The following is a 25,633-nucleotide window of genomic DNA, read 5'->3' on the forward strand; positions in this document are numbered from 1 at the left end:
GGACGACCTTCGTCATCCACACTCGCGATATCGCTCCCCAAGCTACGTAGTCTCCTCAGCCTCGCCTTCGCTAACGGTGGTCTATAAAGTTAAATAATCAAATGTTCTTCCGCCAATGCGGCTGGCACACGACGTACGTATAATTTCCACTTTGCTATCCTAACTAACATAATCTTAAGTAGTAGTTTAACAACCAGAAATGAAATAAAAATAAAATAAAAAATAGGGAGAGTCGACTAGGGTGTTTTCATACGTGCCATCTTCACCATGGTAGCAAGTCCTATTTGGCAATCCTTTCTCCTTACCGGCGGTGCAGGCATTCGACAATCGACTCGTATACGGAAACCTATTAGATTAGGTTTATATCGACCACCTCACATTTCAAAGTGGGCTGGGAGAGAATTTTGCTACTTTTGTTGTTGATATAAATTTTTTTTGGGGGTTTTTTTTGACGATGGGCAGCACGGAAGCGAGGACGAGGACACTTATCGCGATGGGAATACGTAGCAATGGTTTTCTTTGTTGTTTACTTTTATGTTTACTTGTACTTGAGACTCGGATTCTTATGACAGATTTCGTACTTCTGAGGCAAATATATCACGGCTTCATCGTCGCGCGACGTTTGCTACGATCCTGTCTCTTTGTTCGATGCCTCTTTGTGCTTGTAGTTGGGGATCACGTGGGCAGCTAAGCCCTATTAGGCTTAACCGGGCTGATGTTAGTCACGTGCCAACTATAGCTAGTCCTAAAGGAGATAAGAGAGGAAGCTCGGACCGCTGCTCTCGAATATATCTTAGCAGCTCGTCCTTCGACCTTCTTCCTCTCTTGTCTTTCTTTCCACCTACGACGCGTAGCTCTAGGTTTAATGAATCCTCTTCCTCTTGCACCTTCTTCAGAGTTAGCCGTGACAACGTTGGTCGCTAAGCAAAACTTCTCGGCAAATAAGGGGGCAAGACCCACTTTCAAGATTTTGAATCTGCACAGGTATTATATTACTGATTTCCCAAAGTGAGCAGAAGTTCGTTCCAATCTACGCTCGTTAGTCTCAACCCAAACGCTCGGCAGGAATGAATCTACATATGTAGGTAGGTGGGTATTCTGGTGTAAGTCACGTGTACTGTACAATCTGCCCTTGTTCGATGGTTTCGACGTTGAATGCCCGGTAAATTGAGTTCGAATGAGTGTTTTGAGGTTATGATACTTACGAGGCTCAAAAGGTGGCATTGCCGTACAGTTGAGGTTGAGGCTTACTTAAATCTGCTGCAAGTCCGTAGCACCTTTTAACGTTGACGAAACGTAAATCTCAAAGTTAAGTAAGCGAAATGTAGCTGTGCTAACGAGTCTATAGATCCTAAAAAAACGTGTGAGATTTCACTCTCCGTGGCAGAATAAGTCCCGAAAAGCAGACGGCCCTCCGCTGCATTACCGCAGGCAGTGATTGGGTCGAAGAGCAGAATTTTCCCCTCGTCCATCAAATTATCTTTGGCATCTTCCAAAGCTCTAGAGATTGAACTTATGGAAAACCCACACGCAGTCTACCAAAAAGAAGTCCAAGGTCGGACAGTGCTGAATTGGGCAGCAGCTGGAGGCGAAGAAGAACATATCCGGCTTGTACTCTCTTACGGCGCGGATCTGGATTCGATGGATATCACTGCACCAAGAGGCAGATAGCTGCAGTGCTGAATGTATGCGCCTCGTGCTAGAAGCCGATGGCAATCCCAACCCAGTTATGCCATCCAGTATCCTTCGCAGTACGCCGCTGTTTGCAGCCGTCAGAAATTGGAAAGATACACTGATCGTCAAGCATTTCTCTAATCCGATGCTGACCCTAATGGCTGTGGCCCGGAGGGAATCACACCGCTACACGACGTGGCTCGTTCGCTGGGTCCTCATCTAGCTTTTTTGCTGCTTGAATATAGAGCCGACCTGAGTGCCACAACTCGGGATGGCAAAACACCCATAACCATGGCCATCATCTATAACAATCATGAGATCTTGAAGCTGTTACACGCCGATCTAGAAACCATCAGGATCCTCTCCGCAACGCCCTACCTCAACTGCCACCGCAGCACGACGAGCGCCGATAGAGTGGTATCCGCACGCAAAACGCTGCAGCAGCGTTCTGGCACTAAGAGCGAAATCCTAGCAGAAGCATTTGAAGAGCTGATCGCCATTATCGAAGCAGAGCCCTCGATCGGCGCATCGGAAGAGGACCTCATGGAGTCTGGATTCTTCTCCTGTAGATCGACGTGGAATATGAAACAGGGCAGTGGGGATTTGATGGAGAAGGATTTTGACTCGGATCTGGATACCGTGGATTAGGAGAGGTGGGAGGATGCGAAGGAGACTTTTGAGGCGCTTGAGGCTCATGTTAATACTTTGACCTTGTTGGCTTGATGAAGGATAGGTTATGTAAATACACTTTGGCGTTTATTGGACTATGCAAAACCACTCGGGAAGTGTGTTTAGGTGGAAACAAAGAGCACATTCTGAATGAAACCAAGCGTCCTTTTCCCCATTCATGAGAACGTTCAACGTGTGTATATATTCTCGAAACCTAGGGTCCTATCCCTCGGCGTCATAAGCACGCCAGCTCCCAAACTCACTGAAAGGCCGGTCCCAACCAGTGAACCAAATCCCATTGCGTCTGGTGAGCCTATTTTGTGCGAAAATGGTGTTCAACCTGATGATGTATCGCAAGACATGAGTTTCGAAATACTTAAAAAGTTCAATACTCGGAACAAGAATCCATCCTCGTCAATCACCTCGCCCCCCATCACGACATTCCCCGCAAATTGACACGGTGCCTTGGCAAAGTAGGTTTAGTCAACTACATAAGCATCGAACAGCATAATGTGGATCTCTAATAAGGAACGAGAAGAGATATATGATGATTGAATGCAAGATTAGACGATGCTTGACGTTTAATGCGACCTTAGCCTAGGTAGGTCATGTATGTGCTAAGGAATCAGTTGCCAGTCTTAAGCAGCTGAGGATAGACTAAACAATGACAGGTAGTCTAATAAATGAAGGCGGGTGTGGAGCAGGTGCTAGTTAGCGAACGGACTATTCCTGAATAGTCTAAGTGAAGGTGTTAATGGTGACTTCACCTACGATTTTCAGTCTGTGGCGAACATCCTCGGTCTGAGATAAGTGGATGATTAATATATTCTAGAGCAAAATGTTTGGTTTCATCATCCAATTGGGAGAATGTCATCACACGAGCAAGCAGAGAAATACGTATTAATCAAATAACTGGTATCATTGAATACTCGTAATCATCGAACCTAAGCTGCGTAAAGACCGGGGTATCCTGCCAAGAACCATATCGAAACCCACTGAAAATACCACATGCAATTACCCCTCCTTCCTTCGTTCATCCTCCACCTCCATCCCCTTGTCGTCATTAAGCGAAGTAAGCAAAGGCAGGATATAAAAGTACAATGATTTTATTTTTCGTTGCTGGGTGGGGGCCGAATAAAAGCGATTAGGAGAAAGTCGTACTTGTGTGACAAAGTAGAGGACTAAGTTATGTAGACCAGGCTACATCGGACACCTAAGTATCAGCGTCTGTCTTCCTTAGATATTCTCGACGACGTGGGCATTGATAGCTCTCTGGAATCCAGAATCCTGACCTCCAAAATCTCCGTGATTGTTATCATACTTCTGCGCAGCAGAAAGTCCGTTATGCTCAGAGCCTTCTCCGAAGGAGCCCGCTAGATTCATTTGAGCTCCAGCTGTTGAGGCACTGGGCAAGAAGATGACCTTGGAGTTGGCGGTCTTGGCCATGGCTTGCATGGCTTCGAGGTATCTGATCTGCATGGCTGGTGCACTGGACAGGATGTCGGCAGCTTGTCGCATGAGCTTGGCGGATTCGACTTCGGCGCGAGCAGCAATGACCTTGGACTCTCCGATACGCTTGGATTGTGCGGCCATGGAGAGGGAGTCTTGGAGCTCGTTACTGAAGATGATATCCTTGATCAACATGCTCTCGACTTGGACACCCCATCCTGATGCAACATCCTCGATGATCTCTCCAATCGATTGTGCGATTTCCTCGCGACGTTCAATGACGTCTTGAAGAACACGAGCACCCACTACATGACGGAGTGTGGTTTGTGTGCGCTCGACAAGGGCTTGGCGGACGTTGGAGATACCGAAAGCAGCCTTGTGTGGAGATGTGATGTGGTAGTAAATGACCGATGTCAAATGTAATGTGACGTTGTCCTTGGTCATGCAAACTTGCTTAGGCACCTCTGTAGAAAATAATTAGCTATGTCCATAGATGTGGGGAAAGCGGGGCGGAGTGGAGTGGGAAGCTGGTAATGGCAGCGAGCAGAACAACCCGTCTGCCAGAACAGTCTGCAGTCTTGGGAAGATGAATTACTTACCAACAATCTGGATCTTAACGTCGACTTGAATAAGACGTTCGCTGAGAGGGTTGATTCTGACCAAGCCAGGGTCAACGGCGCGGTAGAAACGACCGAACTTCGTAACCAAACCGACGTTACCCTGCGAGACAGGTTTGTAGGGGTTAGGACAGATGACACAGCAGGGGATTGCACCCATCGTTCCAAGACATGAACCCAGAGTATCAACTGCACGCAGGTTAGTTGGGGCTCGTGTGCGCAGAGCAGTGGGTGGAATGCTACTTACTCATGCTTCCATACCAGCCGTGTGCGCCAGTGTCGCTTTCGCCGAGCATCTGCGCATAGCTGGGCTGCAAGTCTTCTCTCTTTGGAGGTTGGACATTGACGAGAGGGTTGTCGGCGCGGCCAGGAACACGATAGCCACCACCGCCGTTGAGGGAGGTGCTAGGTTGACCATTCTTGTGAAGGTCATCCTTGGCAACGCTGCCGGTATCCAAGCTGGTAGACATTGTGAAAGATATGGGGAAGGATTCGCGATGGAGATGAATTGAGTGCGCGGTGGGTGGGACGTATTATTATGTAGAGAGGGAGAAAGGTGGTGTGTTGTTGTGCAAGGGAAGCAGCTGATTATGTAGGTAGGTAGGTGTGGTGGGAAGAGCTGCCTCGCGCTAAGGTATAGTAGCGTCGACTGGGGTTGGCTGTGATTCAATTTGCGGGGAACGATAGCGACGAGAGATGGACCAAGCCAAGTGAATTGAGATTGAGTAAGAATTACTTGGCGAACGTCAAGAGGCCGACCGAGGAGTGAACAGATGAGAAGGAACTCGTTCTGTGTTCGATGTGTCCAAGCGCACGCGGAGAGTGATTGATTGATGGATGTTTTATGATCAGATGTGTGCGATGAAACGAATTATGTATGACGCTGAGACGTGCTCTTCCTTTATATCCCACCCCCCTTGCGATGGCGATGGCTCTTATCTGCAAGGGAGAGAGAGCTTCCTTCTCCAACGGGACAGGTCGAAGAGCAAGGCCGAATCATGACATTGACATTGTTTTTCCCTCATAGCTCTATCTCCAAGAGTATGCGCCGTTCACTTTCTGCGCGCGATTTGAGCTTCTCCCTGTCAGATGCACGATGCTGCGCCTACTTGAGAGCAAACGGTACGAAGTAACGCCTTCCCCTTGTCGACCCTTGCCCGCTCCCTCATCCATCGCATCCACAAAAGCTTAGCTATCCACTAGAGCTGAGTAGAGTTCATCGAGGTGCATTCGAGTATCTCGCGTGGCCCAAGCTATCCCTGCGACCTCCCCCATTGTGGTGGAATCGTCGTTGATCATCCCAGAACGACATCATTTCGAACATCATTCCACAGCTCTTTTACGTTGATAGACCCGGCCACGGAGGTACACTGCCGCAATACCAATATCACCATCCCCATTCTCACCTGGCGACGTGGTAACGAAGGCGCGTACTGAGCGAAAAAGGACACTCTTCACCCTGCCTGCACTGGTTCGAAAAAGTACTGTAATGCCTCACACACCTCCTCATCCTCCCCATCCTCCTCTCGGGCGACCTGTCCCACGCCACCGATTCGACAATCCAGACGTCAAACAACCCACTGCTCGGGCTGTCTCCTGCCCGTGCTTAGTCGAGACGAACTCCAGCAAACAAAATGATCTGCTGACCGTGCCGACATAGCCATGACCTTCTAATGTCCTTCTGGAAGCCTGCCTGAAGCGATGGATGCTTGGCATCCGTACCCTGCGCTTCATTTGTCGTGGCGACAACATACCTCAGTGTGTCCGACGAGCCTCAATCATTCTGCCTTCGTCTGATGAGTCCAAATCTCTGACACGAGCAAAAGCGCCAGGACGTAGGTAGCCGTCGAGCAGAGTGCCCGATTTCTGACACAATCCAGAAGTTCAGCCCTGCCAAGAATCTTACTGTTCTGGCAGATCTTTGGGCTAATTGCCACTACTCGAAACCTCATACCATCGAAGGTCGAGACTCAAATCAAAGAATTATCACCTGTACCCCTCACTTCTCGGGCTTCCAAATCAAGTTGCTCGCAAATGGAAATGCTCAAATTGCCAGGGTCTTATCGCAAGCAAAGACCAAACTCGCCAGCTTTCTTGCTGGTTCATCGCGGATGTCTTCCCATCGTGGAGGCGCAGCCTGCTGCAGACTTCAACGTCCAACCAGACCAATGGAAATTGCTTGCAGACTGTCGACAAACTATGATCCCGCACAGGCCGTGAGGGGTTTGGAGATCTCATGATTTGCATTCTTAGGTTCACAGGCAATTCATCTCCGTCTCACTTGTACGAAATGCGCAGTGCAGATGCGACGATAGCTTTTGCTACACTGGATGAATCAATCAAGAGTCGAGTGACAAGGACACACTGCCTGTGGTGACCATTCAGAAGTTTCGGCTCGGATATCCTATCCGAGTGAGTTGATGTGAGAATTCATTACCCCGATACGAGGGATTGTCTCGAGGCTGTGTACTTGGCTAGAGTTTTTCCGCCTCGTCCTTCTTGGCAGTCAATCCCAGTGCCAACTTGGGTTATAGGCTATCATGTGATGTATCACGTGTAACCCCTTTCGCCCTTCTAGATCGGGCGTTTCTGGATTGCACCCTAGAACGAGCAGAAAGTATTTCTTCATTCCACTCTCCAGGTGTCGACTACCCATGGGCAATCGCCTGAGAACACCTTGGGTATCAGAGAAAATACCGCTGCATGTGAGGTTGGATAGAGGCTGTGCATTCTCTGTGGACCATCATCTTACCGAAGTCGTATCTAAGTTGCAGGTGATCGACAGATGCGGCATTATGTTTCTCAAGTTTTCACGATCAGAACATTCCCGGCCCGAAAAGCAACCATGGCAACGGCTGTGGACGCTGATATCAATGTGGCATTGAGGCAAGGAACACTTTAGCACAAAATGCTCAAGCTACTCCGCCTCCTTCCAATCTCCACGTATCGAAATGACAATCGGGCAGGAAAGCCAGTAAACAGTGCAAGGATCGAACAGATTGTTGTTTTCCATGGATCCTCTCCACCTATCCCCTAGCACAACAGAGTCGAACGGCTGGACTTCGCCTCGTTGACCCTAGGATGCGTTGTCCAGAGCATCAGGAAGTATGTCTTTTGCACTGCCGACTTTATGCACGGATCAATAATCAATTCTCAACAGTCACTCTCAATGATTGTCCTGAACAGCCGCCAGAAAACCATGCTGGAAAGACATGTGGCAAAACCTTGTTCAGAGATCACCCGTTCGCCTTACTAGAGTTGAGGTGCCAACAGTGCTCCTCGAGCTCGTTGGAGAGTCCATGGCTTTGGGCTGAAGTGAAAGTGTAGTTGTGCGTTCACAATGGCATTTCGACTTTCACACAGATATTGCAATCGTTCGGCTTTTGAAGGTGTAGCTTTTTCGCAGCAAGTGCTTAAGGTCGCAGACTCACACTCCTTAGACTTTAGGTCCATTGTTGTGTTGAAATCAAGGACTGCTGTGGGACCTTTCGCTTCCATACGCGCATTCTCGGATCTTTTGCAGCAGCAGCAGCACCAACACCAGCAGAAGCAACAGATACAGCATATCAAACACATAGGAGACTTAGCAAGTTTGACGATGCTGCTCGTCCCGACTCTTCTGCGATAGTCAATGCGACCTGGCACGCTGGCCTTCTGTCTTAAGAGCATGCCGGGCGTGGTTTTTTCGTATCGAGTCATGCCAACTCAACAAGTCACATAAACTAATTCAGTCACAGAGCAGAAGGCTTAAAAGAGCTGTAGTGCGCATATACATACTCATCTCGAATGCTCAATAAAGACCAAAAGACTACATCCCATGTCCCGAACGCCGAACTCCAATTGCCAAAGTCAGAGTCAGAGCCTCTGGAACTCTTCCGAAATACATCGACACAACCACTACCTTACATTTCGAAGGTAAAGCCGGGATCATACACGTTGTTCACTCGAGTCTGTTCCTGCGAACCTCCTCGTTGGTTTGCAATCAACCTTACCTCGTCGAGCATGTACTTGTTGACAGACCAATGAGTATGGCCAAATACCCAAACATCACCTTCCTGCAAGCCCTCTATGCCTTCTCCTCCGAGGATATCGTTCTGATAATTACTCCATGCTGGACCAGTCCCGTCCCATGCTGGTCTAGATGTACCTCTTATAGCGGGAGCATGATGGGTCATCACCAAGATTCTTTGCGTGCGCGATTTTATCCGAGCTGTTTTAACTCTTAATTTCAGGAATTTGAGAGCCTCTTCAAAACGTTTGTTGTGTTCTGCGATAGTTTCGCCTGTGATACCTGCACCGTCGCCACCATCAAGGTCATTGTAACGAAAACCGAAGTGTTGGCGCAAGATCCTAGACCACATAACGCATCCCTAAGAAAAAAAACCGACGTCAGTATGGCTCTTCCACATTTTCAGTGAGTAGAAGTATTGCCTACGTAAGACATATACCGCAAACACTGCTAATAAAGCTCCTGAGATATAGAGCTGGCCACAGAGACTTACCAAGATATGAATGAGAGTCTCCCCAGTCTCTTCATCTTTCAAGTCGTAAACCTCTGACTCCAAAAACGTGAACTTACCACCCATGCGCACATCAGTTTCCAAGGCCTTCAAGACTTGATTGCCAAACATGATAGAATTTTGCTTGTACTCGTGGTTTCCTGCTATCAGAATTACCCGTTTAAACCTTTCGCATTGTCGCTGGAGGAATTTTGTATACTCTTCCAGATGGTTTAGACCGAACCTTGACAAAGGGCGCCCCGCGGAGCCGATGTCGCCAGCTAAGAGCAGGTAGTCTGCGTTTCTGGGGAAGTCATAGTTGTAAGAGCCGGTACTGGTCTGTAAGTGGAGATCAGACAAGAGCTGGAATTTCACTCTCTTTTGCGTCGGGTCGGTCATGATGAAGGGAATGTGTTGGAGACTTGCATGCAAGTCGTATCCGGTGTCACTATACTTGGTTTTGTTTGCAGACTCGGTCCTTTGTTGGTTGCATTCATCCTAGTGGGATTTTTCAAATGGCTATCGAGTATGAAAGGTCTTTATGCACGATCTTTCAATATTCCATGGACTTAGATACATGAAAGGTCATCGAAGCTAAAGCCTTTGTTCGAGCGGATAAGGTTGAGTTTGTTTCTTTCTTGATTAATTAAGTCCTCCAATGTCTTTCCTTAGCTACGCGATTATTAAGTTAGTTGTTCGGGTGAAAGTTGAGAGAAACTCATAATATGCTGTAGACATCTCACACCAATTGTTTAAGCATAGTCTATTTGTGTTACTTGACCTCGATGCACTTCACAATGAGACTTGTTACCTATAGTTGATTTAGGATAAATATGTACATACTCGAGACAGATTCTATATATAACATGCTTGGATCATCATCTATCTCTTCTTGGATAACATAACACTTCAAGTCATGATGTGCTACACGATTACAGTCTAATTGAACACCATAGAACCTTCATCCCCGAAGTCGGTCACAATGGGAGCTTAAAGCAGCGATATTAGCCATATTCAACCCTCACAGTGGTTTTCCAAATTGTGAAGACCTTGTTAGGTTCGAAACCTGTTAGTCTCTTCCCGGCCCTAATCTCTCTGTACTTTCCGCCTCGCGGACTCGAAATTACTTGGACCTCATCCTGCACGAAGTGGCATGCGAAGTGCATGTGTCTGTCCAAAAGCCCAAGCATCTCCGTCCCTCAGGCCCTCGAGGCCCTCTCCACCGAGTATATCACTCTGCCAATTTTGATGAGAAGGGATTGGTTGTTTGGACGATCGCTTGCGGTCGATGGATTAAGAAGGTGTGTGGTGGTGTGGAGAAGTCTCCGATGTCTTGGTTTGATTGGTGTGGCGCGGCTTTTAGTTTCGAGTTTCTTTGTTAGGAGTTGGGAAGTGGGAGTTGGGGTTGGTGTTTTGGTTGGAGATTGTTCTTATTGATATGACGAGAGAAATTTGTCTCTGCCCCTTATGCGGTGTTCTCTTCGATGTCCGAAGTTGGATGTTTGAGCTGGTCAAGGACTGTAAGACTCGTGTTTCGTCCTTCGTTAAGCAATAATTGGTATTAAGGTTCCGTGTTAGCTAGATCATGGTTATGTGTATGTGTGTGGGATTATGTTGCTTTGGTATTGGTTTGTTGGTTTGATATTGGTGCTATGTCTCCTACTGTAGCGATTGGTTTCTAAGGTATTATTCTGGAACAAGTGCGTAAGCTCTATAAGCCTAGAGCTTCTCTCAAGTGAAAAGCCTGAATAAAATACAAAATATAGAATGCCCTAGACTATTGTTTTGTGCTTTGCGTGGAGGCCTTATTCTTTTCTGTGCTTCTGTAGTGATGTTTTTGGTACTGTCCTTTACTATAGCGCCTTCTCCCAGCTTTCTTGACTTTGAAAATATCTTGGGAATCAAATAATATGGGATTTCGTTCCGTTGGGCGGAGTAAATGTTCAAAATCAATTCTCATGAGTGAAAATATCGATTTGATGTATGCTTTCAACGCCGCTGTTTTTCTCGGGGCTCCGAAGTCCAATGATTTGGGTCTGAATCATCAATTAGGGAATGTTGGGAGAATAATGGTAATGTCCCGGCGTCTTGAGGAAATAGCCTAGGTGCTTTTCACTCTTGTGGGTGATAGATACGGGTCTGATTGTGTGCACGTTTGATGCCTGTTTCTACGCTAAATACTTTTCAAGTCCATTCTATCCTTGATTTGCATTTAATACTAGGCATTATTGTACAGTACTCCCAACCCAGATCCGGCAGCTCCAAAAACAGTCATAAGCCCCATCAAATTTCTACAACAACTCCTCCCTTACGATATCGAGTAGCCCTGAGCTTGGAATCATTCGATGGTCCACCTCTCTGGTTCGAAATACATCGGACCTCATCTTGTTCAAATTGTGTCGAAAAATGAGTGTGACCAAAAACCCAATGGTCTCCCGGTCTGAGACCGACCAGTCCTTCCCCTCCAAGAATGTCAGTTTGGTACCCGCTCCATTGTTCGGGCTGAGCAGGTACAAGACCTTCTGCTCGAGTGCCATCGCGACCTGGCTGGCCTGACTCACGTATAGTAGGTGCGTGATGCGTCATGATGATAATCCGGTGCGTGGGTCGCTCTCTCCGAACTCTGGCGACTTCGTCTTTGAGCCATTGATACGATCTCTCAAATCGTTCGTTGTGCGCGGCATTGGTCTCCCCAGTCCAGGTACCAGCATCACCGCTGGCTGGGGCGGCATCCTCACGGATCCGGGACCACAAGGTGCATCCCAGAATTGTGATGTCGTGTCCAAGTCCGGACAGATCAGCACTCTGGTTCTCCAAGACCGTAAGGTTCGGGATTGCATTCTCCATGGATTTGAGCTTTACGATCGATTCTTCGAGTATGGGGCCGAGCGGTAGAGTCTTAGGCTCGTTGTTGCCTCCGATGAGAAAGACGTGTCGGTATGTTGGAGCAAAATCCTCTTGCAGCACCCGTTGGTATGCTGCAAAATAGTCAAACTCAGATAGTGATCCGTTGGCTGCTCTAGCAGTACCGAGATTGACTCGACCACAGTCGCCAGCTAGAAGGAGTATATCTCCCGGTTGGGGGGCCGGGAAATTGGCCCTAAAGACTCTGTACTCTAAATCGAAAAATTGAGCTTGCTCAAGATGCCAGTCTGATTCGATCTGGAATCTCACTAGATTGTTGGCACCTGCGCCATTCTGGATAGCTGGGGGTAGGTTAGAGGTTGCAGTTGCTCTAGGAGGAGGTGGTGGTGGAGGAGGAGGAGAAGCGGGTGCGGCCCCGAACCAGCTTGTGAAGTGGTCGAATGGCCACATTGTTGATTTCCTTTGCGAGAGGAAGAATTTGTCGGGATGCTAGACTGTCTGGTGGTGAAGAGCTCGGTACATACAGGGACTCGCAGTTTAAGTTGACTTATACGGTCCATTGTGTCAAGGGCATGAAAGAAACAAAGATGCTTGAATGCAGGTGATGTTGCGATGTTTTCGTACAATACTGACAAAGAAATCCAGGCTGATTTTCGGATCATGGTTGTTTGCGATTTCGAAAGCGAAAACGTCCAACAGAGTCATTGTTGGAATCATTGTGATTAAATTTTGCGAATTGGTTTTGATGAAGCTATCTATCATGCTGTGGAGCTGCCCTCGGATCCACCCCTTTTATCTCAGTTGATATCACGTGATATATCAATTGCTTCAGTGCCTGGATGAGTAACGATCTCGAATAATTTCCACCCAACTGGTGGATACAAGTCAGCAGCTGGCTTTCTATGTTCTTATCGATTTGAACCCATTCTTCAAAATTGATTTCATGTTTCCATGTGATTTCAGCTCCGCTTCCGTTTTGGGAAAGCCGCCTCAGCCTCGAAATCCTGCATCATAATCTCTCTGCCTCCCAGATCATGCCTCATCTCGACATCCATATTCACACCGCTTGAACCCAAACGCGACGAGGTGATGTGCTCGGCATGCGCTATTGAGATCCTCGAGGTAACTTTGCAGTGCTGAGTCACAAGATGTTCAGCAGAAAGCGAAAGCGTGCAGAGGGCACGGCTGAGCGCGATGGAAGCAGTCGAGCTATCAATGAATCAGAAATCCCACTCAGATCAACTGGAAATGCAGAGATGTGTGACCATAAGAATCTCTCACGACTGTCAATCTGCTCATGATTTGAGAACAGCAGGATCGAAAGACTCGGGAAGTCTACGGGCTATTCACTCTTTACGAACCTCCCCGGTGCGAACCTTGCGACATCGAGTAAGCAGATCGCTCGTAGATAAACAAAGTAGCAAGAAGATCCTCTGATATATTATTCAGTTTTGTGGCAGTACATGGACTCGGGGGGGATTGGGAAGACACTTGGACGGATGGCAGTTCCGGAAAACTATGGCTGAGAGACTTTCTACCGAAACAATACCCAAATGCGAGGGTTATGTCATTTGGCTACGATGCGAGTCATGCTCTTAGCACATCTGTTGCAGACATCAACGATGCCGCGATATCCCTAATTGACAGTCTAAATGGTGAAAGACAAGAACCATCGTCGAGGCGGAGGCCCATCGTATTCGTTGCTCATAGTCTTGGTGGGATTGTCGTGAAGAAAGTAAGAATCGAGTGAAGTCCCAGCTATTCGGGTATATGATTTTGATGACGAGCAGGCTCTTATTCTTGCTAATGAACGATCTGATCATTGGAAAAATATCAAAGAAAGTGCAGCATGCGCCATTTTCTTCGCAGTCCCACATCGGGGGGCTGACACCGCTTACTGGGCAAACCTTGCAACATCCGCGCTTACTTTCGCAAGTCTTGGAGCTCGTGGAAATTCAAACTTCGTGGCCGCCTTGCAGCGCAACTCTCCTGAGCTCTCGTCTATATCTCAAGCCTTCGTCCAGCCAGCCGCAAATCTCTCTATCATCAGGACGTTTTACGAGACCGTAAAGATAGGCAATCAATTGGTTAGTCCTCCACCTCCTCCAACAATACAATCAACCTGCTCATCTATTTTCTAGATCGTTGATAGAGACTCTGCGAGCTTTCGAATAAATAACGAAGTGGCGGTGCCTATTCAAGGTGCCGACCATCGAAATATTTGCAAATTTGGATCCTCTGATAGCCAAAAGTATAGGCCGGTGTATAACGCTTTGCAACTGATAGTTGACATGCTTAAAACTCCAATTAATTCTTGTACGTAGTTTTCTAGCTTGAATACTATTCTCTCCAGTGCTGGAACGTGAGACCTATTAATAGTGGCCATACTGACATGTGACTTCCCAAGTGATACTGAAAGAAGTGCAGCTTCAAAGTCAAGATGCGAGGCCTCAATGGCAAGAAAAGGTCATTGGTAATCACGATACTGACCAGGATATCGATTGGGTGTTACAAATGTCGGGCGCAAGATCTTGGGCTGTGGGGGCTCCTCAGAAGCAGTTCCTATATATCGAGTATCATCACTCTCTGGAATGGGAGTTCTCTTTGGCCAGAGCCTTCCAGAAGAAGATGGAGATAGGGTCAAGTGGAGGTGATATGGTTTTTTTTCTTTCCAGAGAAACATTCAAGGACGGCGATCTCCATCGACATCTTGCTCAGTCCCTACTCAGTCAAATTCTTGTAGTTCGCCCAGAACTTATTGCCCGATTGGATTATCTCCAGGAAGAAATACAGGGAAATCCGGTTGACGAATGGCAAGAGAAGCAATGGTCTTATGATCGCCGAATCATTTCCTGGAAGGGTTCAATCTACTCGCCCCGTGCACCATGGCAATATCTTTAGAGTCTTCTTGCTAGCGTTGTCGGGGGCTTTGACAGAGTCTCCGGACGCTCCAGAAAACCTGAGAATCGCCCAGCCAAGACGACGGCATCAGACGCCTCTTCTACGACTATCTTCTTAGTCGGCTGCCATGATGAAACATATGTGGCTTTGGATGATGGTCTTAAATATGTGGCACACCTCAAACCTGGCGTCAAATTTCTAGTCATTGGGAATCCGCTACCTGACACGGTCTACCGCTCCCTAAGACACCAAGATATATCATCCAGAATATGCGAAGAAACAGAGGCGACAGGTTTGTCTTTCGTACAATTGCGCTATGACATAGCTAAATCAGTTATGGACAGACTGTCTTGAATCACTCTACTTTCCTGAACTCCATGCTCGACGAAACCGGGTCGAGAAGTCAGAAGACGGCACGAACCAGTGGATATGGACTCATCCAGTATATTCTAGGTGGTGCGCACAAATGTCTAGCATGCTGTGGATCTATGGCAAGCCTGGAAGCGGGAAATCCACACTTGCGGCAGCCCTACAAAAAACACTTCCCAAACGACAAGACAGCCAAGCTTTTATAGCGCGCGGGGGGGGTCGACCGAGACTAGTCACACTCTAATGCTACAATCGATTCTTTACCAGTTGCTCATGCAAGATCATTCTTTATACACGTCTTTTCTACAAAGCTTCCGAAAACTTCGAGGGTTGAGCCCAGACTCGATTATTTGGCCGTACCAGGAACTTCAACAGATTCTTCTCTCTCTCGCAGAAACCCCAAAAGGTACACTGGAAATTCCAACCCCGAAGCGCCCCATATTTCTCCTACTTGATGGCCTTGACGAATCAGAAAAGCAATTGACCAATGGTTTGGAAAGACGCGATGTGTTTGCACTATTCTCCCGCCTATGCGCTATGGACGGCGACGTTGTGTTTAAAGTAATAGTACTCAGCAGAGCAGAGCTGGATATTAGGGGTACGCTTAAAACCCCTTACTCGATTGACATGAAAGAGGTGAATGGGCCCGACATTCGGACGATTGTGCGCTCTGGAATCTGCAAGCTTTGGAAGTGCATAGTAAACGCTGAGGATGACCTTCATGAAAGGAGTACTTCAGCTCTGGTTCATAACCGCTTCGACGAACCTGAAGAGCAGGTCAATCAAAATCCCAAGGAAGTAGTTCGGGCTTCAGTAGGCGAGCATGAAATGACTTCATCGAAGGACAGAATCGACATGGTCTCGGATGTACCAGAGCTGCATTTTGTCCGCGACTACCTAGTGGAGAATGCCGATGGCGTTATTCTGTGGGTCGTCATGATCATTCGAGGCCTCATCAAAGTCGCACAATCTGGATCATGCACAGTCCGAGAGCTCCGCGCACAGCTATCTAGCATACCCACAAACGTCAGCGATGTTTATGGTGACATCCTTGGCAAGATCAGAGAAGGCGATTACAGAGATGAGCAGCAAGCTCGGTACATATTCTCTTGGGTGCTATTTGCAAGTCGGCCTTTGAGGGTCAGCGAGGTTCGAGACGTGATTGCCATGTTTCACTGGGACGATTCCTTTGCAAACGACTCTGGCAATTTCCTCCGAGAAAATCGTGTCGGGTACCTAACTCATTCCTGGGGTCCTGTTCAGACACACCTATGGAATATCTGCGATGGCCTGATAGAAGTAGTTCCTGCTGGAAGAACTACTGTTACCATGCTCTGGCAGCACAGAACTGTTGAAGCGGAAGACTTGGTCCAGTTGATCCATCAGACTGCAAAAGATTACCTCCTTGGCCGACCAGAAGCATCTTTTTTGAACTTGGATGAAACTAAGGCTCTCGAGATCATATCGAAAACCAGTATCGACTATTTAGCCTTAGCTCTACCGTCAAGAGATCCAAGAGGTCAAAATTCAATGTGGAACTGGAGAATGAGGAGCTGGAAACAATCTCAGCATTTGACATTTGTCATGCATTTGGAAGAGCACCCTTTTCTTGGTTATACTTTGGAGGAGGCCCGAAAATGTATCGAAGAACTAGCTTATTTGCAAGAGATACGCAACGACGATACAACTAATTCACATCTTAATATCGACAATGAGATGAATTGCAAGTCTTGCGATTCTCGGCTGCCGAATCTGCATTCTATAAGCTTAACAAGCATTCGGCCGGAACATACTAAGTTGATACACTATCTTTCCTCCGCAATATGCAAACAGGGAACTCTCGTCAATGAGTGCATATCAGAATGGGCTCGCAAAAACGATATTCTGATTGAAATTTACCAACTAATCGTTTCCTCTATGTCACTCACAAAATTGCTACCCCCGACCATCTTGAAATTGGCCCTAAACTTCGGACGCTGGAAAGACCAGGATGATTGGAGCGATACGGACGAAGACGAAGAAAATTGGAGTGACACGGGCGAAGACGAAAGACAAATGGAAGTGACGGCTCATCGAAGTAATCGAAGCTGTGGTACACCATACTCCGAATCCCACGAAACGTCGAGCCTACGAACCTTGAACGATCTAACTAACGGCGAAAAAAGCACTCGAACAGCTGTCCGTGAAATGGTAGTCCGACTTCCCTCACAACCTTCCGTATCGTTGGAAGAGGTTGACGATCAAAGCAACCTTACCCTACCCCATATCCTGGTTACATTTGCGCATAGTTTCCAGCAGGCCAATAGCCTTGGCTATTTGGGTGCCAAAAGAATCTTGTTGGTCTTTGGTGCTGGGCCATCACATTTGCAGACCCCCGACACGCGACAGACTCGCGACAACATTTGCAGACCCGCGACAGCCGACAACATTTGCAGGCCCGCGACAACCGACAACCAACCGATCGTCCTGTTTCCAATGAATGGGTGATTATGTCAGCTTTCACTACAGATTGCGTTGATCTTCGGAAGTTCCAGATGCCGCCAGCGAGAGCTCCTGCTTATTCCCTGGAGCTGGAGCGCCCGTGGTATGTGCTCAACAATTCTTACATTTAGCACTTCGACTATTCTTTGCCTATTCTCGAAAGTACGACCCATCATCTAGAGTTCACAGAAGGACTTCGAGGCTGCCATGACTCCGGAAGATATTTTTCTGAGGAACGAAGGTGCTGTTACCAGATTGGCCGTAGGTTACGAGTCGTTGAACTCCGTCAGTCAACAACTTCAAAAACCATCTGAAGTCGATCTTCGAAGATGGCGACGAAGAGCTTTCCTCCCTTGGCATGTGGCCTGGCGTTGGGCACCTTGGCGGAGAACACTCTTCCGAGAACAGGCTGTGAAATTGCTAGTACCGTAAAGACCCGTGGACTAGAAACAGCCTGTGGACATGCTTTTCTGCGAGCACCTCGCTCCGCTAAGGTAATGATGGGAAAGATCGATCCTGAAATGTCCTGAAGAGCAATTTCAAGCTCAAGAGCTACTAATACATGATATTCGACCCATGATCAACACCTAAGCCCAACATACAGACACATCAAGTCATTTATGGCAACGAGAACAGGCACTAGCTCAAAAGGGCAACAGTCAATGCTCTACAGAAGAGACTCCGTCATGTTTTCGTGGAACTCGATGATGCTCGATGGAAGCCACCAGAGGGCGGCACAGCTGGAAAGTAGACGCAGATCTCTTGCGCAGGTTGGTAGAAGCACACTTGTGCAAACCCACTACAAGCAGATCTCGAGGTCTGAATGAGGGGGAAAGGCAAACCGGCTCTGTTCAGATTTGATGTGGGACAAACTTTAATGAAGACGAGCGACCTGATGAAAGGTTGTAGTGTAGAAGATCAAATCTATTCTTAGAGTAGTGTATGTGATCCCTTCTACCAAAGCCTTTCTGATTCCCATGCATTGCATACGCCGAATCATCGGCCCAAAAATTTCCTGTTCATCAATCTATGCCTATCATCCAGAGAATAGAAGAAAGAAATAAACACCATTAACTTTTCCCGAAACACCAAATCTCGAATACCCAAGCTCACCGAATCATCTTCCCATCAATCATAAACGCGACCAAGGCAGAAATCACGCGGCAATCTCTTCTCCCCCTCCGCATAGGGAACCCCAGCTTCGTCTCTCGCCAAATCATTCACCCATCTCCCCTTTGGCACGACTCCCTTCCCATTAGCCCACTTATCCGCCAGGTAGAACCAACTCAACGCATTACCCACCGTTCCAACCTCATCACTGACGCTGATCTTAGCAAATGCACTCATCTCCTCGTAAAGCTTCTCGTCAGTCCACAGATCCAGCAAGTGTTTCGCGACAGCCTTCCAGTCTCCAGGCTCGACTAGGTATCCGTTCTTACGGTGCTGGACTTGGAGTGGGATGCCGCCGCAGTTGGTGGCGATGGTGGGCTTGCCTTTGTGGATCGCCTCGGAGACTTTTACTTCGAAGCCTTCTCGGGTGGAGAGCTGGAGGACGATGTGTGCAGCTGAGAGGAGCGTGTTGAGGAGTTGATCGTTGGGCGCGAGACGCATGACGGAGATGGAGGAGATGAGGTGCGGGAAACGGCGCTCGAGTTGGGACATCGTTTGGTCGAGGATGATGGTTCCGTCTGGGTCATCGACTGAGCCGTTGCCGCAGATGACGAGCTGGGGAGGCTCGATGTGCGGGTGGTGTTTTGCTAGGAGGCGGCGGAACTCGGCGTACGATTCGATGACGGTGGGAATGCCTTTTGCGGGGTCGAAGCGTGCTACTTGGACGATGTATTTCTTGAATGGCCAGGTGAGTTCGGTCATGCGGAGGGTATGGCATTGTTCGTTGTAGAGATGGCCGTAGTATCCTTGATCCCATTCGTTCATGTCTTTGTTTAGACCGTCGAGCCAGTCGGTTGTGGCGGGAAGGTAGGCAACCTTGTCGGCTGGGACATTGGCAGGGACAAATGACGGAATTGGGTGAGATATAAACATGTCAGCATGCTTAATGTTGGACCAGAGGAATTGCCAGATGTCGGATTGTGGTGAGCCAGGAGTCATAGCCAAATCGCTACGGATCTGAATATGACTACGGTAAAGCACTGGGCGGTTTGGTGTCAAGGTCTTGATGAGAGGAATGAGACCTGGCATTTGTGGATCATCAATCTATTCCAATTAGTAAGTGTTGTTATGAGACTCAACATGTGACTTACAAAGATGACATCCGCTCCGCCCTCCTCGGCTGGTCTCAAAGGTCCACCTGGTGATAGCCAGTAACGCTTTGCATTGTCTTCAATCCAATCTGTTAAGGTTTGTTTCTCCTCCGCACTAATGACAACACCTGGCTCGGCAACTCCTTGAAGGATGTTGTGGACAGTCTTGGTGATACGAAAGACACCTGGCTTTGGTTTCGGTACGTACCTGATCACGAGTATTAGTAACGTTGTAGAAGAATCAAGCATGTGTAGGGCCTACCAAGTCAGATCAACACCTAAGACTTTTGCTAATCGGACCAGAGCATGTCTCATCAAGGCCACTCCACCACCTTGTGGTGTGCTACTGAAGAAGGCGATCTTTGTTCCTAGCTTCTTCAAGGACGCCACATAATGCATCATTGCATCCCACGTGGGGGGATCACAAGTTGTCTTGAAGTCTTCGAGTGAGAGGATGTGGGCTCGTTGGCCGGAATCCACTTCTACGACGCCACGATAACCCACTTGCAGAATTGGGGCAAGACTTGGACCAAAGTGCCTGTCAAAAGCATGTCAGTAAAGATCACACAATGGAGGCAAACGAAAAAAAACGTCGAGCTGAAAAAGCTCATATGAGGGGGGGATGATAGAAACTCACATGATACACTTTCTTGCCATCGAGTCGGCTTGCTCATCAACGCACTTTGCGCTCCAAAATGTGCGATCCTTGCTCTCTGCTTCATGCCCCTCCAGCTCTGGCATAATTGAAATTGGAACAATGTCTAATTCCAACCATAACCGCGAGCATAGCTTTGGCGCTCTTGCCAGCAATTCATATGGCAAGCCCGCGCCAACGAACTTGGCTAGGTTATTGTGTTCGTACGATGTCAATTCCTGAACCACATAGTCTGCAATTCGGTCTTCTCCAGTTGCTCCGCCATTGAGCTCAATATCCTTAACTGAGAAATCGAGGAGGTAGGTATTGTCGTGAATTGCAACTGCAACTACCGCGGTGTGGGAGTCGCTGAAGACTGCTGAGATTCCAGCATATAATGTCTGAAGATGTCAGCTCTACTTTCAATGCAAAAACAGCGGTGTAGCGGCTTACCGTTAGAGCTGGTGCAAATGGGCCCAATTGAGTTGCCAGCTGGCTCAGTCTTCGTGTGCGGTGAGCAGATTGCTTTGTCTGAAAAGTGCGACCATGTTTGAAAGCCATGAGAGCATAGACATATGGCCGTAAGCTCTTGGGAGTTCCTCGCAGAGGTGTAGGTACTCGGGAAGGCGGTGTTACCGTGCCCGCTGGCACATGGAGGTCGCCACCTAGTAGGTGTAGAGGTTTGTTCTCGATCATGACGATCGGTTGATTGTTGTCTTTGGAAATGGAAATAGTAAGTGCTTAATCTTTGACGCTTGATATTGCTTGAAGATGCTTTGGCAGCCCTTTTATTGTTTAAGAATTGTGGGAAGTAGAGGGACACAGATGCTTTCTGAGAAATGAGGTTACACTCGAAGGTCGTGGCTCGAGGCTGTGCGATCCGAACAAAATGATTCTTGGTGGCACGAAGAATCGGCTGTTAACTACGCACAATCCTTGCTGTCGAATGTCAATTTTCGGATTCCGGCGCAGGCACGGGTGATCATGGGGGTGGCAAGAATGACCGAATCTGTTATGATCAGGCCACTTTTTGGGACAGCCTCGTGTGGGGAAAGGGAGGATCGTCAGCCTCCTCAGCAAGGCTGAAAGTTTGTCCAATCATCAATCGGTGGCGTTCTTGGTGTGGTGCTGAGTATTATTCTGGTGTGGTTACATCCCCGGCTCGTTACCGCACTTGATTCCAACTACTCATCTAGCTGGGTTCAACCTCGTGGAGAGATGCTCCGAGAGACGGTCCGGAGTGGGCCGTGGGGGTGTTAATAGAAATGGATCACGATCCTTGCCGAACAGCTGCTTGCCCGTGTGAGGTCTTTCCATTCTGGCGAACTCGCCTTCAATACTCACAGCTTGGGACCGTGGCTCCCCCCCTTACAAGTGATCATGTGGCTTTTACAGCCACTGCGCACAACCGAATTAATTGCCTCGGTGACTTTTCAGTAAACAAGTGTAAAAGCCATGCCGGACGACAGATGATCATATATGTATCCTTCTTATCTTCGTAAAACTCTCGATTGCCAGCGAAGTAATTTCAGTGGTAGCGATTCGGTTTTCTTGGATCGTTGGCCATATCGTGTCGGGGACCAACGGTATCATCTTCCAAGAAAGTTAACCTCAATCCGCGAGCTGGAGATATCGGACATATTGGTAGGCTGCAATACGTGCTATGGCCAGGTCGTAGGTATTCAGCTCGTTCATGTCATGTTCAAGTGTTTATGACTCCTAGTCCTACTTCTTTCCTCATTTGACTTCGTCCGTGATGGCCAGATGTTTGTATGGCAAAGGAGCATAGAACCTGTATTTCGTTGACTTTCAACGAAGAGGGACTTTCCCCGTATGGATATAATTCTTGATAACAAGTTGCCAAATGGCAGGCACGTCGTTCGGTAGCTCCATCTAAGAGGATATTTCCACTTGGGCCGCAACTCGATGCATAACCTCTTCATAGACAGCAACATCTAGGTATGATATTTCGGTCGATCGGGGTCTTTGTGACGCTTGAGGGTTCAGACTCGGATGCTAGAGCAAACTTGTCATGAAAAGAGACGAAGTGTGGTAATAAATTCGGGATGGAAATCTGGCAGAATTAGCTTGTTTGAGTGAAACCTGAAGTGATTGAAGGTATGAGCATGAAATGATATATCGGGTTATCAGATGCAATTCGTATTTTCACAGTGATCAGCCAGGAAGAACACGGTATAACAGGTTGGAAAGAGAAGAGAACAGCAAATTGATAACAGAGCTGCGCCCAGAACAAGGAATTATTTCAGGAACAAGGTTGCAAGAGCGATCGAGATACTTGAGCCGATCATGATCATAGGTTTGTGGCTTAAATATGACGTTCTGTTGCAGAGAGAGGGAGAGTCAAGCAAAGTTTGTGTTTGTGTGGCAGATGTGTGAAGTGAGGTGAGGAAGAGTGGGATGAACAAAAGTTTAAGGTTGACGCTAAAGTTTTTAGCCTTCTAGCCCAGCCTAGCAACGCCAGCAACTTGAGAGAAAATTTGAAACGACAATGATTGCTGCCCACGGTCAATACCTGTGCGAACTTCTTCAAAAGTACTGGGTAGCGAGTACCGAAGATTGTCCATAATTCGTTAAAGCTCGGGCATGCTCATTCAAATCCGGAAGCAATTTACAACTAATATCACGTGACTATGTCAGCCACATCTGCAATCAGGCAAAGAATAAGTCGAGGAAATTCATGAATGCATAGGATTGGCGTTGACGCCCTTAGTCTGAGAAGTTGTGCCAAGTATGGCTTCCGTGGGTGAGCTTCTACGTTGGGGACAGCAACATGATACAACTCTTGACGAACGAGTTGAAGTTTACCAGGACTCTATCACAGGACTCTCTTTTCGAGCTCTTGAAGAAATACCTCATGAGATCAAGATTGCCACATCTTCTCATACGACTACCTTGTCATACCTCAATGCAGTCCAGAGCCTGGGCTATTCGCGATACAACTCACCTGAGTTTCCTCCGCAATTCCTCGCTGAGCTTGAGGATGAATTTCCTCACATTATTGGTCACTTCTTTCTCATGCAACAGTATCTGATGGAGAAAGAGTCATTCTGGTGGCAATATATCAGTTTGCTTCCTCAGCCCGACGAGCCAGAGCGTATGCCGACACCAATGTGGTGGTCCGCGGAAGACATTTATTTCCTTGCAGGGACGGTATGTATCCCAAAACCTTCTCTTTCTTCATGCCTCTCCAGATTTGCTCGATTTTGTCAATCTCTTCATCCTCTTGTCCCTTCGAATATAGAGCTAATTTGTTCGAGAACTCTGCTCCTGCCATCGAGAAGAAGATTGCTCTTTGGAAGTCAGATTACGAAAAAGGCCTAGCAAAGCTGACCTCGAATGCTGAACACTATACCTGGGATTTATACAAGTGGGCAGCGACTATCTTTGGAACCAGGAGCTTTCGTCCTTCACTCACAACCTCTTGGGCTACCAAGGGGATGGATGTCCTCGACACCAGCTCTTTCAACAACACCAAAGCACTTACCCATGTTCTTAACGACCACTTCTCGATCCTGTTTCCAATTGTGGATATTGGAAACCATAACGGCGAGAATACAGTCCGGTGGAGTGCAGAACCCAACAATTCTTTTAGTGTCATCACCACATCTCAAACTACAAAAGGTAGCCAGATATACAACTTCTATGGAATCAAGTCGAACAGCGAGTAAGTACTGTCGCTCAAGCTTCTTTCAAGTTTTTTATCAAATTCCGAAGTATATCTAGCCACAATGCCAAATCGCTAGTATATCCTTTCGCTTCTAGAACCCTTCGATTGAGCTAAGCTGACCCTTCGATCTTCCAGACTACTCGTTGGCTACGGTTTCACTCTTGATAAAGGAGCATTAGATGTTGTAAATCTTAAAATCCAGCCACCGTCAAGCAGTACTTTGTCTGCTAAGTCAGATTTCGATGCTCACTCCTTGCGGCGTTCTCAAAAATGTCATATTGACATCAACTACAACCGCCAGCCAGAAGAGGAGTGGATGTATAACATTCTATCACAGCCTCCTTTGCCTGATAGATTACTTAGCTTTCAACTTTTGTCCCATGGACTCATAGAAACTCTGTCATGCTTAGTGGCCAATGAACGAGAACGAAGATTCCTCTCAGCAAGCCCAGAATACTGTCTGGAGAAAGGTAGCAAAACATTCTCTGGTACTATGTCGAGGAATATCATTGCCGTCTATCATCTATTGTACGACAAGCTACTCCACGATGTCGAAAAGCTCCGAACCACGTCCAAGGATCTTGGGTGAGTAGTCCCTTTTCTGAAAGTTACGGTTGGAACTGACGTCTCTAGGCCACCACGTAACTCGAATCAAGTGCTTGCCTTGGATTATCGCAAGAAGCAATCTTCTGTGCTTGAGCATGCCATGTTCCCCTTCACAACCATTGTTCAGACCATTCTTCGCCACAATGATTTTTGCGAACAATCTCAGCATCTTCATTCTCAGGCTTTGAAGAACTTTCGCTCACCTCCGTTTACTGGTGGCAACGACATATTGTCCCTCGAATGTGCGTATGACTGGCTTGGTCGTACGTACCCTGAGGTTTATGGCCCGCTTGCCTCGTTCGTGTCTACACTTGAGGACGAACCGGTACCGCCACGCTGGGAGATCCTTGCAAATGACTTTGGGAACGTTTATTGGACTGTATGGATTTTCGTCGTCTATGTACTGCAAGATCATGGCATCAAGAACGGAGATTCAGGTTTGCCCTATTCGCAACTATGCCAATGGTTGTCAAGAATGCACTCGTAAGTAATCAAAACCCCACTCCCTATCTTAGGCATTTCTTGATGCGTAGCAGATTCTTCCAAGAAGTAGATCATAACGATTCTCCTGGACCGAAGTACGGCGATACTCAAGAGAGAGAGACGATCCAAGAAGTCGTGGACTTCGTCTCGGAATTACCCGAGTTGCGGAAGTTAACTCGTGACGAAACAACGAGGGAGCGTCTCCAAATTTTTGCCGAATATGTGGCTTTTCAGGAGACAGTTGATATGAAGGTACTTGATTACAAGGTGAGCTTGCTTCTCTTGCGCTATGTTTATGCTTCTGGCGTTGTTGTGGAATGCAGCTAGACAGTTCCGAATCGAATCGTGCATTTCTGGAGGGGTTTGAGCTTCACAGTCACAACCGACAACAAGTACCTCTCATTTATCCTGGTAACCTGTAATGCTTTTGCGTAGCA

The 25,633-nt window shown here is 47.5% G+C and overlaps 10 protein-coding genes across 10 annotated transcripts; 5 read left to right on the forward strand and 5 right to left on the reverse strand.

Annotated features, from left to right (window-relative positions):
• Positions 1–806: 806 nt before the first annotated feature.
• Positions 807–1,719, forward strand: LY89DRAFT_109646 (uncharacterized protein). The gene is made up of 3 exons (XM_018205064.1): positions 807–1,008; positions 1,066–1,085; positions 1,369–1,719. The coding sequence occupies exons 1-3, from the start codon at positions 866–868 to the stop codon at positions 1,509–1,511; spliced, it is 306 nt and encodes a 101-aa protein (XP_018069693.1). The 5' UTR covers positions 807–865; the 3' UTR covers positions 1,512–1,719.
• Positions 1,720–1,965: 246 nt separating this feature from the next.
• LY89DRAFT_735460 (uncharacterized protein) lies at positions 1,966–2,322 on the forward strand (the record flags this gene model as incomplete). Its single annotated transcript, XM_018220016.1, has 1 exon — positions 1,966–2,322. One exon carries the CDS (start codon positions 1,966–1,968, stop codon positions 2,320–2,322), a length of 357 nt encoding a protein of 118 aa, XP_018069694.1.
• A 1,257-nt stretch (positions 2,323–3,579) lies between these two features.
• Positions 3,580–4,879, reverse strand: LY89DRAFT_698165 (SPFH domain/Band 7 family protein; the record flags this gene model as incomplete). Its single annotated transcript, XM_018216961.1, has 3 exons — positions 3,580–4,256; positions 4,392–4,598; positions 4,657–4,879. The coding sequence occupies 3 exons, from the start codon at positions 4,877–4,879 to the stop codon at positions 3,580–3,582; spliced, it is 1,107 nt and encodes a 368-aa protein (XP_018069695.1).
• Positions 4,880–7,477: 2,598 nt separating this feature from the next.
• Positions 7,478–8,269, reverse strand: LY89DRAFT_109243 (uncharacterized protein). The gene has a single exon (XM_018205063.1). It carries the CDS (start codon positions 8,106–8,108, stop codon positions 7,662–7,664), a length of 447 nt encoding a protein of 148 aa, XP_018069696.1. The 5' UTR covers positions 8,109–8,269; the 3' UTR covers positions 7,478–7,661.
• Positions 8,270–8,311: 42 nt separating this feature from the next.
• Positions 8,312–9,307, reverse strand: LY89DRAFT_735462 (uncharacterized protein; the record flags this gene model as incomplete). The annotated part of the gene is made up of 2 exons (XM_018220017.1): positions 8,312–8,779; positions 8,912–9,307. 2 exons carry the CDS (start codon positions 9,305–9,307, stop codon positions 8,312–8,314), a joined length of 864 nt encoding a protein of 287 aa, XP_018069697.1.
• A 1,782-nt stretch (positions 9,308–11,089) lies between these two features.
• On the reverse strand, positions 11,090–12,430 carry LY89DRAFT_686104 (uncharacterized protein). Its single transcript, XM_018215210.1, has one exon. The coding sequence runs from the start codon at positions 12,221–12,223 to the stop codon at positions 11,192–11,194; it is 1,032 nt and encodes a 343-aa protein (XP_018069698.1). The 5' UTR covers positions 12,224–12,430; the 3' UTR covers positions 11,090–11,191.
• Positions 12,431–12,624: 194 nt separating this feature from the next.
• Positions 12,625–14,674, forward strand: LY89DRAFT_783508 (uncharacterized protein; the record flags this gene model as incomplete). The annotated part of the gene is made up of 5 exons (XM_018222690.1): positions 12,625–13,058; positions 13,223–13,508; positions 13,564–13,860; positions 13,915–14,089; positions 14,181–14,674. The coding sequence occupies exons 1-5, from the start codon at positions 12,922–12,924 to the stop codon at positions 14,672–14,674; spliced, it is 1,389 nt and encodes a 462-aa protein (XP_018069699.1). The 5' UTR covers positions 12,625–12,921.
• Positions 14,675–14,871: 197 nt separating this feature from the next.
• Positions 14,872–17,631, forward strand: LY89DRAFT_110014 (uncharacterized protein). The gene has a single exon (XM_018205066.1). It carries the CDS (start codon positions 15,287–15,289, stop codon positions 17,528–17,530), a length of 2,244 nt encoding a protein of 747 aa, XP_018069700.1. The 5' UTR covers positions 14,872–15,286; the 3' UTR covers positions 17,531–17,631.
• A 1,021-nt stretch (positions 17,632–18,652) lies between these two features.
• LY89DRAFT_588035 (glycosyltransferase family 4 protein) lies at positions 18,653–20,980 on the reverse strand (the record flags this gene model as incomplete). The annotated part of the gene is made up of 5 exons (XM_018209458.1): positions 18,653–19,738; positions 19,786–19,993; positions 20,048–20,323; positions 20,423–20,820; positions 20,873–20,980. The coding sequence occupies 5 exons, from the start codon at positions 20,978–20,980 to the stop codon at positions 18,653–18,655; spliced, it is 2,076 nt and encodes a 691-aa protein (XP_018069701.1).
• Positions 20,981–23,170: 2,190 nt separating this feature from the next.
• LY89DRAFT_588003 (SET domain-containing protein) lies at positions 23,171–25,200 on the forward strand (the record flags this gene model as incomplete). Its single annotated transcript, XM_018209456.1, has 4 exons — positions 23,171–23,590; positions 23,698–24,104; positions 24,243–24,692; positions 24,741–25,200. The coding sequence occupies 4 exons, from the start codon at positions 23,171–23,173 to the stop codon at positions 25,198–25,200; spliced, it is 1,737 nt and encodes a 578-aa protein (XP_018069702.1).
• Between the last annotated feature and the right edge of the window lie 433 nt (positions 25,201–25,633).

The sequence above is a fragment of the Mollisia scopiformis genome (assembly GCF_001500285.1).
Source record: "Mollisia scopiformis unplaced genomic scaffold LY89scaffold_15, whole genome shotgun sequence".
NCBI classification, from domain to species: Eukaryota; Fungi; Ascomycota; class Leotiomycetes; order Helotiales; family Mollisiaceae; genus Mollisia; species Mollisia scopiformis.